Below are 15,769 nucleotides of genomic sequence, written 5' to 3'. Positions count from 1 at the left end.
CATAAACTGGGCAGGCTTCTTCTTCTCCTTCTGTGCTATTAATTATTTTCTCTGTGGCATGTGTTTGTTTGGATGGTGGGGGGTGTCAACAGCAATGCACACACTGTCAGGACTGTTGACAGGCTCAGAGAATTATCTAGCTTCACTGGAAATATTCGAGACTGCAGGCTCTGACAACCGTAAATTATGCCCGCGGAACAATGTGTACATGTGGGGCTTTGAAGTGGAAACAAAAGCATAAACATTATTACAAATGCATTAATTCATTCAAGAGTATGATCTGCCGTTCTCGGGGGGGAGGGACCCACAATTAGGTGTCCGCCCGCTAAGAGTTCATCCATCCTGGACTGTAGAGGCCTTCAATGTGAACTTTTACCCTATAATTCAGCCCTGACATCATCATTATCAAGTCAATAACTTCACTGTCGGCGTGAATGCATCTGGTGCTGCACGCGTTCGCCGAAAATGGGAGGAGGTGTTTTCTCGAGTGTTCCTACTTACAGTGTGAACTCAAAAAAAAGGGAAAAACAGAGCTGGGGTTTTTTGTGTGTCTCTCTTTAAATAAAACAAAATATTTCATGTTCAGGTCAGAAAGGACAAATCGTAAGGATGGAGAGTGTGACTGAGGCAGGATGAGGAGGGTGAGTGAAACGGAAAGCAGGTGGAAAACAGAGTGAGGAGTGTTTCAGTTTTAAGTGGGGTGATGAAAAGTGGTGTGTTTTTTTTTCTTATGTTGGGCTCTGCAGGGGTTTAGCAGTCTCGCTGAGACTGAAGCTGAAAGGTTGGTTGACAAGCACACACACACACATGCATGCATTGTGAAAATTGTACCAGGAGCTACAATTTTCCAAGTGGAGTGATGCAAATGAGCATTATGAGTGTTGAAGCGGGAAAAATATGAGGTGTTTATCATAAAACAGAGCTGCCTTGGCTTTTGCTTTAATGAATAAACAGGCTAACTCTAGTTTGACTCCACTAGGTGTTGCTCATTCGACAGTTTTTAAAACACAGCTCGTGATCAGTTGAGGAGTACGAGTTTAAGAATGTAATAAGCTGCTCTGCAAGCCTTCCTCCTTTTTATACGTGTGTGTGAGAGTGTGTTTGTACATGAGCATATATGTTACCTGCTGTCCAGGCTTGATTGGTGACAGCGTGATTCCCTGGGTGTTGATGACAGGCAGGATCTGATTGCCGATCACTGTGGCGATGATCTGGCCTTGAGCGTTGGTCAGAAGCTGAGGTGTAATTGGCTGTACCTGCAGTGCTGGGTTGCCACCCCCTGATTGGCTGGAGGGCCCTGCAGAGTTGGGCATCAGTGGGATTGTTCCAATTATCTACAAAGGGGGTAAGAGAGGAGACAAAATCAGCTGGGTGGTTTTAAAAAGTAGAAAGAGCGGAGAGGCTAAACGCTACTGGAGGTATCAGTTGTAATGATATCTACTGCTGTGAGTCTTTAGGCTTTTTTTATGTGTTTCTGATTGGAAATGAAGTTTAAACTGGTCACATCTCATGTTATGTGGTTAATGAGAGCGCTCTGCTTTTGAGCTGGTCTGTTTGTGATTCGGGGAGGAAAAAACATGCAGAAGTGTCCACTGATCATCTGTCACTGAGGTGGTTTTACAGCCTAGAGCAAGTGAAGCCAAAGCAGACTGCTGGGAGCGCACTGCAAAGGTCAGCGCTGAATACCTGTGTGTGTGATGGTGCACACCACTGAGTGTATTATCCATCACCAGGCCAAGACTGGGATGATTGTGAGTGTGTGTATGTGTGTGTGTGCTTCTCTGTGTGTGTGTTTGTGCTTAAGTGTCTTTGTCTATCTCTGGTGAGAAGCAGTGAGGCTGCTGAGAGACAGAGACCCCCATTTCACCCACTCACACACACACCAGGCCAGGCAGGAAGAAGTGGAGAGAACAAGTAAGAAAAGAAACAACAAGAGGAGAGAAGAGGAGCAGCAGAGAGTGAGACAGGACCCCGTGTCTCTAATTCAACTCTTAGGGTCCCAGGGGTACTTCACCCCTCCTCCTCCCTCCCTCCATCCCCTGCTCTCCTCTCCTCTGTGGCTGTAATCAGGAAGGGCAGATCAAAGGGGGCAGCAGAGTGTCACTGCAACATTTTAGCTCTCAGAGCTGCCAGAGTGTGGCCAAGAGTGGCGCTTTAGGGGGGACTTAGCGCCTCTTCACCATGATGAAGGTTAATGTCATCTGGGGACTGGTTCTGGGCAGCTCCTGAGCAGCAGTCGCCCTGGCCCCCCCGCTGGCCGCCCTCCTCCACCAAGCCTCATTACACCAGAGAGCAGCTCAACACAGATGAGACGCCCATCATTCTAAATTCTGTTATTTGGCAACCGGGCAAAGAGCTACTTTTGCTAAGATTGCACTGTCTTGGACGCTTTCTTTTTATGTTTATATTTCAGTCCGAGCTTCTGCACCTCAGCCCAGAGCAAAGCAGAGGCACAGGCTTCTCTGGTCCCTAGCTCCTGTTTCCACCACCGCTAATGTGTTTTAGCGCACGGTCCGCCTCCCCCTTCCCCCTACCCCCGTCTCTTTGACATAATAGGGAGGGATCAGCGAGAGAAAGGTGGGCCGACAATCTGTAATTCATCCCTGCCACGGCTCATTTGCTTACGTTGCTTCGCATTAGGGGAGAGATAATTTATCTCTCTCTCCGCGCTGGCTTTACAAATTCCCTGTAATGCTCTTCTGCCACTTAGCATATTTTATTGCCCTGCCTGACGCTTGTGTCTCCTGAGTCCCACTGATCCCGCTTTGCATGCCACGGTGGCAGGGAACTTGTTCCGCTCAATTATTCATCGTCATTGGACTAAGTGGTTATTCTATAAGCATAATAAAAGAGCAGGCGACTGACAGCTTAGCTCTCATCCCCGTCCCGCTATGCCATCCTTCACCATCTGCATATCTCAGGCAGATGTTTCGTGGCGCTGTCACAACTCTTCACTCAGGCTGGAAGGGCAGGGCAGGGATGTGACAGTGTAGTGAAGTACCTCGGTGTTAACTTATGGTCAGGAGGGAGGGCTTTGTTGTATAAGCTTATGGGAAGTCCTGAATCAACTAATCCTATTTATTTTTCATTTCTGAGCACTGAGCCTCAATGATTTTTTTATGACCACAATTAATCTTTTAGCAGTGAGTGTTGAGCAGAACGCTTTGGTCAAAGGCCATCATTTAACCGTAATGCAAGAGACACTTTGTTATAGTAGAGCAAAAGGAACCTCTCTTTTTCCTTATTTACCTTAAAAAACACGAGTCCCAAACAATTAGGTCAGTTTATGTGTGAGTGATCTCTGTCAGTCAAAACAACTTTTTTCCTTCTAATCATTATCACTCCTCAGGAAACACCTGGAAAATATGCACCTTTTCTGGCTTTCTCCTCAGACACAGTTGTTTTAGTTTCTTCAGTTCTCCTGCTTTTTTGCCTTAGCGGTGCAGGCTTGGTTATTGGAACAACTTTTTCCATATGTAACAAAATGTGGGGATGGCATCGTGCAGACTGCAGGTAGAAAGCATAAGTTAATTGGTTGTGAACAAAACTGAGTGGTGCACGTTTTACAAATTGAAAGCTACATTTTTTCCAAAACATACTTCTACACACGAGTTAGTGAATGAGCGAACGAGTGAATGACGTTATCTCTGGCAGTGAGCATAGAAGCCCCACCCACCAGCACTTCAGATCTTCTGTTTGTAAGGGACAGCCAATCAGAAGAAAGGCGGCTTAAAGAGCAGGGGGAGGGAGCTGAACTATGATTCAACCAAAGCTACTCTAGTAGTGAAGCTAGAAAATGTTTTCATGTGACAAACTAATTTATCTAGTTAACAGCACAGTTAAAGTCCTGTGTTTGAGTCTTTTTTAGCAATTGCTAAAGCTATTATGATAATATATTTATATATGAAGCTACTCTGCTCATGTTTTCCGACTGTGTACTTCCAAACCTGCAGTCCCCTGAAGCAACCAGAAGTGAATTCTCTTACTCTACAGCTAGCCTGAATTTCATGGATAAATAAAATCATTTCCTATTTGAAAATGTCCAGCTGTCGGTTTCTTTCATCACACAACCATTTCATAAATAAGCAGCCTTCAGGTACTCCTCCCATTCACTGCTAACTCCCTCTCCTCGCATGCCTTTCCGTTTTCTCGCCTTTATTTGGCTTCCTATGTTTGCTTCCCTTTCCAGTTCGTGGAATGACATGTGAGAAACGTGCCTCTATCCACCCAGCAGAACTCATTAAGATTATGCTGCTCTTGTTTCCGCAGAAATGCCATCTCATCTCTCCGGCCAGGGCAATCTGTGTCTTTAGCCATGGTGGCCAGGCAATATCTCTGCCCATTTTCTCTCCACCACTGTTCATGCAGTGAATTGAAACTCGGGAAGGAAAATGTTTGGGAAGTTTGGACTTGTGTCAACATACAAGTCTAAAGAAAGCTAGCACTTACAGCAAATTAAAGCTTCAAACAGCAGACTAATAATGGTGCACCACAGAAGATATTTCCTGTTTCCTATCTGTCTCTATTCTATCTCTATTTCCTGTATTCATATACAATTAACTCTATATAGTATTGTGGCTCAGCTTCACCTGTTTTAACTTACTTTGCAGGTTAACAGCAAGTGCAACTCTTACCTGTTGCGTCAGCACATGACGTGAAAGGTAGAAGATGCTGGGAGAAATGTGAGGGAAGATGTTCATGCACAAAGCCAAGGAATCTGTCCTAACCATACCAGGATCGTTTCAGGGATTTAAGTCAGGAAACAGCCCTTAATGTCCCCAGTGCTCAATGCAGTTTTAACTGCACTTTAAAACAGCAAGAAAAGAATTTGCACCGAAGAGAAGAGGTTCACAAAACGGCCAGAGATTTGTTTAAAAAAAAAAAAAAAGATCTCAGGAGTGACAGTGACTTAATAATTGTGCCTTTTATCCGCAGCTGTTAATCACTGTTGCAGAGGCAGTGAGGATAAAAGAGCCTCATTGATTTCCCTTGGAGAATAAAAAAAAGCTTGGGCCAATATAATTAAGATTTCAAAACATACTGAACTCCAAACATCCACCAGGTCTGACACTTCTCAAGGTTCTCAGAGCGCTTGCTTATGAAAAGGTCTTTTGGGAGAGTTGGCAGAGGAAGCGGCACAGAGGCACAATTTAAATTCAAAGGTAACGTTTTACTCATGTATTACAGATATGACACATAACTTGTCCCTAAATTCAGTTTAAGACATATCTTAAAGATAATAGCTGCTCTCTAGTAAAGACAAAATAAAGCAGCTGTGTGTGTTTGTTAGACCTCCAGCCTTGTTTGAGGTATGCATTAGCCTGTATAATATCTTCTGTGGTTGGGGGGGAGGAGGGGCAGGACCTTCTGATAGGGCAGTGCATGTTTCAGAGCCCTCCGTCTGAATAATGCTGAGGAATAATGAGGTGGGGAGCAAAGGATGTAGCCTAAGGCTTTGACCGTCTCTGTGACCTGATTATGTCAGGGAGTGTCAGCCACCAAGACACTACAAAAGCACAGAGCATCCCGTCAAGTCCATATCCACAGTGATCTGTTCCCAGTGCTCCAGGCACCTTGTGAGCCAGGGAAGTCCATACTGTCTCATTAGCAACATTTAGCATCAAGAGTTCGGACACACTTTACTATACACAGTGAAGCGCGGTCGAACTGGTGGCTCTGAAATGCTCCTGCAGTCGGTTAATTTTAAAATCCAGCATGTTTTTGTGCTAAGAAATGCTTCAACATCAGCATACAGCGCAAGTGTGAAACAGCGATGAAACAGGGGTTAAAGTAAATAACACGATGTGGCACGAAAGGGCACGCGGCCCATACAATCTTCCTTTAATATGTGCTGTGTGCACCTGAGATAAGATGATTCATTAGATAAGGCCCTGCAATGACAAGCATCATCGTTCAAGCCTCTGGCTACTGATGGAACAATTCTGCAGCCACCCTGTGAATATGACAAGGTCAGCGTTTTGCTGCGCGTGAGGATAAAAGAAGGAAGGGCTTTGTTTATTCCCAAAATGCTTAACATGATGTGGGGCGGCTACTGGATTGTAGACAAAGAACTTTAAGACTAGCTACTAGAAGTCTGCGTGGAAAGATCAGACGGTTTATTCTGAGCTGCATTTTTTTATACGTGATAGATGAACTCCCAGCATCTTCTAGAGCTCTCTGGAGTTTTTATTCAGCCCTATATTTAAGCTCGTTGCACTCACCTGTCCTTGTGCGTTGGTGACCAGCTGCCCGGTGGCCCCTTGCAGGTTTGACAGGGCGTTGCCAAACACCTGTGAGCCGGCGATGGATCCCATGGCTGCTGCTGCCGCTACCGCCGCCTGGCTGGCCAGAGGATTCATCTGGAGAAGGCGAAGACATTGTTTGATGGCACCAGTGCAGATGTTTACAGCACAATACAGATTCCTACAGATGCAGGTTTACAGGCGTCACACTTTTGTTTATTGTTTGTGGGGCCAGAATAGGCCAACTGCAGTGAGGGCTACACAGTCCATCATATAGTTCCCAGAGGTCTGTGCTCCTGGACCCAGTGGGAGGCTCGAGGGTAGGGAGGAGCAGCGAAAACAGGAGGGCGGCTGTGAATAAGTGGCCATTTTACCACTCTAAGTGCTTTCTCTGGCCCCCGGGGCTCCCCACGGGCCGAGCCGAGTCTTTCCACCCGCAGCAATGACCCAACAGCTTCCCGCTCTCACAATAGAGCCAGGCGGCGTGGCCATGCATCACTGTATCGTAAAACCGCTTCAATATGCTTCGACTCAGAAATCCTCTGACTCACTGTTACAGCTGAAGCAGAGGAGGGTTAAAATGACCGCCTTTGCCCTCGCTGTAATGGACTCATCTGGTCTGGCCTGTGGTTGTGAAAAGAGGCTCGGTGCATCAGGGAGAGGTTGTAGAGCTCTGCCACATTGCTGAGATTACCCATATAAATCAAGCTAACCACTTATTAGGGGGCTGAAAATGCACTGCTGATTTGGTTGTAGTGCAGCAGAGCAAAGTCTTATTAGGTTGAGTAAGTAGATCAAAGACCAAGAAGAGATAGAGAAATAATAGAAACACTGCTTAAGAAGCAGGCTGCCCGCTCCCCGCTGCTAATGCTGGTCGGGTACATGTTTAAATTAAAAGCAGGGTTTATTTACAAGATTTAAAATACAGCGTGCTGCGACAAAAAGTCTCCCCAGAAACATAAACTTTTCCACACTTTCTCTGCGGCGAATTCAGCTCTGTTCATCTGAGATCACCCAGTCGCCATTCATCTTTTACCGTACCCCACCACCATATATATATTATTACACTTTTCGAAATCAAATGATGAAAAAATGCCACAGAGCGATCGATACTTTTTCATTGACAGTAAAGGTTAAGCACATTAAGAATGACACTGCATTTGTCTTATGAAATCATATTTCATGTTGGTGGCCTCAAATTGGCCGTGATTGATATTGCCTCCTCTCGTCTGAAAGTCATCCAGTTTTTCCTCGATAATCGCAAGATTGTCTTTTATGTGTCCAGCAGTTGTCCTTTGGATATCTGAACATCTCAAAATGCTGAAAAACTGCGCGCCTACTTTTAGCTGTATATATGTAGAATAAGAGAATTCAAGCTGAAATAAAGACTAACCTAAGCAGCACAGCTACAGCACATCGACTACAGGCAGGATTATCTGAGTTTACAGTGCTGCTACATTAAAGAGCATCAATGTACAGATTTACTAAACTAAGAAGCAGCAATGGGAGATGCATGTACGTATCATATGGCAGCCAGTATTTCTTACACAATGTGTCATTTTTAGTATGTTTGAATCTCCATTATGTCCCCATTAGAAGATAAAAAAACAAGAGTAAGACTTTACTCTTATATTTTCTCTAAAAGATGCATTTTCTTTTACTAAACTGCCCTTTGACCCACATCCTTGCTAAACACTGATAAATTATAATTCAAATTTCATGTGCACATTAATAATCTCAAGGGGCTGGAAGCATTTGGCAGTGTAAGCAATTAATTAGGTTTTATACGTGACTACTTATCAGTGACACATTTAAAGGATTTTTCATGCAAAAATGTTTTTATTTTTTGCAGCGGTTTTAAGTAGAATCAATAAAACCAACATTATTGTTATTTAACCAGTTTTGTTAATTGGGTTTCATTTTGTCAGACAGTCATAAATAACAGGGAAACACAGTTTTCTTTCAAGTAACACAGACTCACTGCCTTTACTGCATACACACCGATTGTGCTTAGGTACAAAGTAGCCCCCCAGAGGCTCCTACATAACCCAGGAAAAACCTGATTTATAACGGTGACTGTACTGACAAATGGCATATCCTGATAAAAGTGTAAGTGGTTATATTACACATGGGTTTTTTTCTATGTACAGAAAACTTTGGCTCCCACTAAACAGGTTTTGGCTTTCCAGATGCAACTTTTAAGTGGGGTTTAATTTACTCAAGCTTATCCTCCTGAGCTCTTGTTTGGGGTGCATTTATAATTTCCTCTAGCTATTTGGCATTAGTTGGACCTTATAAAGATAAAAACTGAGCATCAAATTTAAACAGACACAGATGGGGACAGTGGGTTTATTTTACAGCATAGCACAGCTCAGTCACCGTTGTTTAAAAACTGTATTTATTGATTAGAAGGAAGTATAAGAGGCAGAAAAGCCTATATGTAATGTCCCCATAAGAGGATGAAGAGTCTCGATAGGATAAGATGAAATTTTATTAATTATATAGCCAAAAAAATAACTGTGCCGTATGGAGCCCAATTTTGTGTCTGGAAAAGCTTTGATTATACTTTTACCTTTATTACTATCATTATACAAAAGCAAAAATTGTAGAGAGATTCGTAGCAAAAGTACCTTTATTGTGATGAAAAAATAACAGCAGTAATGCTTTCCTGGAAGACGGATAAAAAGGAGTCATCACCGCTGACTTCGTATACGCTCAAAGGCGGATGTGAATTGATGATTGTTGTGGAAAAACTTTGAGAATCAGTCGAGAATGTTTTGAAAAGTCGGTGACACATGAAAGCTGAAACAGCTCCACATCCTCCTCTAGCATGCTGCTCCCAGTAGTGCTTTCTTGGCTTTTAAAATGTCTTTTCAAAAACAAAAACAAAAAATGAAAAGCAAAAAAAAAGAGAAAAGAAATGGAGATCACAGGGCATGATCTATTTGACCAGCTTTGTCTTTCACACAGAACGCACATAAAGCAGCATTATCGCCCACATTATCATCAGCAGCAAAGCCTAAAAACTGCTAATGCTGAAAAATACCACAAGTATGAAGCGACTTGTAGTGAGACTGAGAAACTGAGAGGCAGACGATCTCCTCCCCTCGTCTACCTGAAGAAGAAATAAAAGCTGCTCCGGCCGCTGTGGTAGCCCAGGTGAGACAGGCTGTGAATGTGAAATGCTGACTTGAGAGTTCTTTGAGCCGTGTGGGTGAAAACACAGCACTGAGGGCGCTGCGATTGTGAATGGGGACACAGAGAAGAGCCAACACGGTCAGTTAAACAGAGTTAAACAGAGGCTACAGATCAACACACAGATAATGCGATCTGCTCAGGCGAGCACGCCCAGAGTCTGCCTGAAAATCTGCTGCGCTCGGCGTCATTGTGTGAGTGATGGGTTGTTGGAGAAGCTTTCAGCTTTATCTGAAATATTATCATTGAGCCTCATTCGATGATAGGCCTTTCAGATGCTATGTTATTCGGGTAAATCTAGGTGAAAAGAGAGCAGGCTTTATTGCCGCGTCTCTGGCACGGGATAATATGGATAGCAGTTGGAAGGAGAGCAAGGAATAAGGAGAGGCGAGGCTGTGTTCAACACCTAAACAGGTGATTTTCCGCCACGGTGACTCCTCTCAACACCTCGGCGGGAGGCACAAAATGACAGAGCTGGCCTAGCATTTGTACTGATTGCATGTGTTGGAAGAGATAAACAGTGATCATCCAGTTTGTAGAGCCTGCATGTTAACCATTGTGGTTTATTCTTTTCATTCGCTACGAAAAAGGGCGTCTGAGAAGATTTTTGGCAGATTGGGATGCTCCGGTTTAACGCAAGTGTTGAAATAAGCTCACGTCGGTGTGTTTATGTAAAAAAAAACAACAGTTTTAAGGTAAAATTCAAGCCAGCAAATTCAAAGCCTCCATTATATCATGTGACAACATTTTGTCACCTTTAGCCCCCTCCAGCTGCTTCGCTCTCCTGGTTTAATATAGGCAAACTTGCAAGGATACACGGGGATAAACACACACAAAATAAATGCGTCTGGCGGGGAGGAAAAAAAAGCCTGCAAATTGTTAAAAATGCATCTTTTTCATTATGAAGGGGGGAGTCTTTAAACTCCGCCGGGCTCTCCGTCGCCTTGTTTGACCATGAGGGTCACCTGGTGCAGCAACCCGTGTAATCGCAGGAATAGAGGGAAAAATAGTGTCCCCGCAAACCGTGGAGAGACCCCTGAAACTAAAATCGTCTGACACGAAGCAACTGGAGTTTATTCTTGGTTTTTGCTCTTTTCATGTGGCCGTTTTAAACTTAATTGCTTTTTTTTTTCCCTTTTCGGGGCCTGCACTAGACAAAAAAAGAGCAAAGATAAATGGACAAGTGGTGGAGGTGCAAGCAAGGAGGGGGGGCAGATTTGTCTACGCTCGGGGATTTGTGCGAAGTGTATTTTCTGCTCATCTGTGAGTCAAGAAAAGAATCAAACGTGTGTTTAACCTAACAGGGAAATTTCAAAGAGAATTGACCTGATGCTGAAAGTGGTTACATACAAACTTTTTACAGGTAGAAACAATCATCTACAAAAATATCGGAAAGTTTTACCCTCAATCATCCAGCCACAGCTGAATCAAAGTGGACCCAGCAGGGTAAATCATCAGTCAATACCACTATTGTTTCTGTATGAGGAGAATGTCCTTTATCTGGAGCAAGATGGAAGCTTCCCTCGTCCGTCCTGGCCCCACATCTCTGTCTCCTCCCTGCTCTTTTCCCACTCCGGAGTGAATGTAATCAGCTGTGACATGAGAAAACACGTTCTGTGTCTGTCAGGACTCTGCAAGTCTTCCGCTGACAGTCCTCTGCTGACTCCCCTCCTCCCCCAAAAAAGCCTCTCCCCCACCTCCCTGCCTCCCCTTCCTCACATCCGCTGTGCTTATGAACATCAAAATGCCATTAGGCCCTCCAAAACACCTCTAGTCCCTTGGTTGGCGGGATCCTCGCACTGTGGTCGTGCACTCTCAGCCCTCCCAGCGCCAAATATTGCTCACCACTGGGCCTCAGCTCCAGCCGTTGTGAAAAATAAACCCCAAAAAGAGCCATTTTTGAGGAGAAATATTGGAACGTGAAAGACAGATAGAACAACTGGGGCAGATAACACCCGGCAAAATACAATAACGCTGCATCCGGTGACAGTCGGGCATTGTAATTGCTTAAGGCAGCGTAGGGATGGTGGTGGCAGCGGGTGTGGGCGTGGAGGTGGCCGAGGTGGCACGGCGGGTGCTAATGGAGTGATGTCATATGGAAGACCAGAATGACAGCTAGTTAACTGAGGCGGTTTGGCTGATCAAATAAAATGCATTAACTCCAGGAAATGGATATCGCGAGCAGTCTCAGAAATGGCCATATCTAATGAGGCGAAATGCAAATGAGGGAGGAAAAGAGTCGTGAAAACGTTTAAACTAACTATAAAGGGATGATGGAGTGTCGGACAGTGGCCGTCAATCTCCCCGCTCATTACCTTCATGTGAAATTAACAGCAGCTTTAATCATTACATAAAATCTGCTCCAGCCCATTTGTTGATAATTGTGAGGCACGGCGGTTCAGAGCGGGTTCCTTGCCATTAATCACCGCAGCAGTATATTTCCACTGGTTAGGGGACACTCGGAGAGTAAAAATATAAGTTATACTACAGTCCTCCAACACTATTCCTCTTCCTGGAGAATGATCTATAATATTTAGCTGTTTCCAGATGTATTAAATTTGAAACTACTTGGTGATTAAGTATCTACAGGAAAGTGCTGACCATTTCAGCTCATGATGTGACATATTTGGTGCAGTTATTTCTGTACCATACTACCGCTGGGCTGGAAATCACAGCAGCAACCAGCGTTGCGGGAAAATATACTGCTGCTCCGGCTATGATTTCTTAAAGTGGGTACCTGGCCACGGGAGAAAATGAAAAATCAAATCATTAGGCGATCCGACTGTGGAGAATCAACAAAGACTCTTCTCAGCCTTTAGATGAGCATTACCTCAAATATTCAATGTTTAATAAACCATATTTCTTGATTCTTGAGTTGTATTTCCACTGGACTGATTACATCCCATTGCTTTTCGTTTAGGTGGAAATGGCATCTCTTTTCACTCTGCTGTTGTTTGACATATAAATATAGCATTTGAATGACTTTAATATCTTCCTAATCAATGTCCAGTGATCTTTTGATGTCCTCAATTCAATATAGGAAGGGTCATCCATGCCGCAGCTTTATAAACACAATAAAGGTAAATGATTACTCTCCACAGTGGTGTCCAAAAATACGGCCAGTAATGAAGAGAAATGGAGGAGTTTGAGGAGGAGGCCTGTCATGTGTCATTGGCCAACTCTGAGCCCTAAGATTAATCACGAGAGAGGGGCTCTGTGGCTAAGATGTGGTCACTCTTGATCAATAAATCCACCACCCTCCCTCCCCTCCGTCCATGTCTCCTTCGCTGCCCCCCCCCCCCCCCCCCCCCCGCATCCCTCTCCCCAAAAAAGAAAAAAAAGAAAGAAAGAAATACAGAGTTGTTGGCATGAGCTAAATCAGCATAAGTGGAGAAGTGAATTGATGAAATATGCCGCCGTATTTGTATTGATTATCTCAGTTTCGACTTCAAAGGTTTTTTCCCCCCACCTTTGAGGAGTTGACTCAAGGAAGTGCACTTTTCTTGGATTCCAGTTGAGTCTATTTACAAAACCCATCAATTGTACATTCCCGCTAATAATGAAAAAGGGCAGGTAGACAGAGGAGGTGGGGGTTGGGGTTGGGGTTGGGAGAAAATGCAAAAAAGCTCCTCAGAGAGTGCAGGTGCAAATGAGAGGAATTTAAACCCACACAGCCCACTTCATATTACAAAAATATACACCAAATCCAGCCTCGGCTTACTATGACTGGAAACACTGCAGAGAAGAATTTCTGATAATATTCTGCAGAGACCACAAATGGGACTTTTGACTTGCTCTATGAGGAGGGTATAATGCAATAACATTGCATTAAAAGGGCCTTTTTACAGCGTGGCAGAGCCGCGCAGTTGTATTCCTCGTGCGAGCCCGGTGCTCTGTTTGCGGTCACTAATGGGCATCAGAAATTACAGGCAGTGGAATCGCGCCCCGCGGGGGGACTGGCCTCCTCAGCGAAGCGGAGCACTTAGACGGTGTCTGGGAGGCTGCTGGAGGAGAAAGGGGGGAACTCAATGTCACAGCCCTGCCTCATAATTAAAGAAACCCTATTCCTTTTCCACTGTTAGGTGAGCCCTAGCTCGGTGCTCCATCTGAGGGCTCCCCTGTGGGCGTCTAATGCGTGTTGCCCCCAGTGTCCATGTGGGCTGATCAGGGAGCTGTGCCTTTCTGCTGGGTGTCTGAGCTGCAAGCCCTCTGCCCACCTCGAGAGTAATGGGGCCAGGCTTAGAAGGATTGCAGATTTAAAAAAAGAAAAAAAAGAAAAAGTGACGGAAATATCAACTTGGCGAGCTCTGAAAACTCAACAAAACCAGAAAAGCCAAAAAGTAAGTGCAAGGTGCAATGTGGGTGCAGTTTTAAAAGTGAAAGTGCCCTCACAGTTTTCCAGAGGATCCTTGTGAAATATGATAAATTTAACTTTCGCCTTATTTAGAAATTCAAGGCTCATCGTCGCTCCTTAAGTCTCTAGATTTTCTCCCTGCCTAATCCCTCATTTGAAGTAAATAAAAGTAGTAGAGCTGTCATGGTCAGGTTGTTTTCCTCATCTAGCTCCCATGCTTTATAATTATTCATATGAAATGTGGTGCTGTTGATGGGCAACAGTCTTATTTTCTGCTTCAGTCAACAGTGCACATTTGTATTTCTAAATTGTGGAGCGCTTGTTATGTAAGGCAATTTTCTGCCTTCTTAAGAGCCGGATCTCCTGTGCATTAATAAGAGGCTAGGCTGAGCTGCTGGAGAGCCGAGGGCCCGCTCATGCTCTAAAACCACGCAGCTACCAGCAGCCATTTAAACACACAGCCTGCCATCATATACCGGGAGTATATATTTAAAAGTTTTATTTGAAATCTGGGGATTTAAAGCAGGTGTTATTGCGGATAATGCCAGGACGTGAGGACACTTTAAAGCTTCTACATGAAAGTAAAATTAAAAGAGAAGAACCCCCAACTTTTATTCTCATGCATAAATATTTTTAAATGGTCTTTTTAATTGTCATTTCCATTAATTGTATCTTCCTTGCCAAAACTGGCAGAAAAAAGACACTCAAAACACTTTTTATTGGAAGAAATAATTTCAAATAATGTGTTTTTGTAATTCTTTTTATTTCAACATTTAAGAGCGACTTTCCCCTTTTAACGTAAACGCTGCCCAGCGTGCGCCACTGGGCCCACATTTAAGCATGTCATTTTAATTTTGATTTAATATCCTGCAGAATGACGGCGGCTCCCTCTTTGCTAAATTCAATGAGCACGGAGCTGATCTGGAAAATCAATTAATCGATGTGCAAGACTCATTTAATACACATGATAATATAATGGGAAAAATGTCCCCCCCCCCCACAAAAAAAAAGGGAGACATTTGGAGCAAATTGGACAGTGGTGATTTTAACAGTGGTTGACATAAGTAAAAGTGCACTGCAGCGGAAAACAGTGACATGAGTGTCTGAAGGGGCCTCAGCTGGAGACAAAAGCAGCAGTGATGGGCCCGAGATTTGAGGAGGATGGTGGAGTGAGCAGGAATGGGGAGGAGAAGGAGGAGGAGGAGGAATGGGAGGATGGCAAGGAGGTGAGGAAAGATGGAGAGTGCAGACAGCCAGGCCTCTGAAAGGCCGTTGTGGTTGGCAGCGGCTGACCTTGGTGACGATGGGTTTTCACCAGAGGCTTCTAATGAAGGCTGATTGCCAGGGAATAGTGAGGGAGCCAAAGGGGTGGAGAGGAGAGCGTGGAGGGGGGAGAGAGAGAGGAGAGGGAGAGAGAAAAGGATTGAGGAGAGACTCAGGTAATTGCAGCACTTGTGGGTTGAGGCCCTGCAGTCTTGTGATGTCGGGGTGCAGTGGGGAAGAAGAGAGATGTCTGTGGACGCTTTGGTGGTAAATTGTGGAGCACAGGGATAGGAGGCAGGCCCCTAGGCTGTAATTACCCCTATGAGTGTGTGGATGGAGAGTGGACAGGCCCAGTGTGGGGCTCTGACAGCGATCAAGGAGACGACTACGGAGGGGAGAGAGACAGACGGTGGGAGTCTGACGGAGGAGGAAGACAGGACGCCTCCACCTCTGCCAGGCCCCCCGAAAACCAGCCAGCCAGACACTGGACCAAGGTCAGAAGCTATTAGTGAACACACAACACGCTGGTGACAAGACAGCCATGACAAGAACAGCAGCACTGTAGAGGGTGCAGTTTCTGGATGGAGGAAGACATAATGTAGAAGGGGAAAAAATGGGGCAATAAAAAGCAACTAATTAGATTAGAGGCACAAAGAGACGGATGCTGGGCCTCCGCTGGATGGCGCAGCAGGGTCAGGAGGGTCCGGGCAGACGA

The 15,769-nt window shown here is 44.7% G+C and overlaps 1 protein-coding gene across 2 annotated transcripts in view; it reads right to left on the bottom strand.

The window, feature by feature from the left end:
* pou6f2 (POU class 6 homeobox 2) overlaps window positions 1-15,769 on the bottom strand; it is a 71,224-nt gene that overhangs the window by 12,591 nt on the left and 42,864 nt on the right. For both annotated transcript variants that reach the window (XM_084939556.1, XM_084939557.1), the window contains 2 exons: window positions 6,222-6,359; window positions 1,125-1,334 (listed from right to left, as the gene is read on the bottom strand). In XM_084939556.1, coding sequence (XP_084795682.1) covers window positions 1,125-1,334; window positions 6,222-6,359 — 348 coding nt within the window. The remainder of the gene's footprint in view (window positions 1-1,124; window positions 1,335-6,221; window positions 6,360-15,769) is intronic.

The sequence above is a fragment of the Perissodus microlepis genome, chromosome 9 (assembly GCF_051167445.1).
Source record: "Perissodus microlepis isolate ML-2025 ecotype Zambia chromosome 9, ASM5116744v1, whole genome shotgun sequence".
NCBI classification, from domain to species: Eukaryota; Metazoa; Chordata; class Actinopteri; order Cichliformes; family Cichlidae; genus Perissodus; species Perissodus microlepis.
The sequence above is the reverse complement of the archived record's forward strand: the minus strand, read 5'-3'. Positions and strand labels throughout refer to the sequence as shown.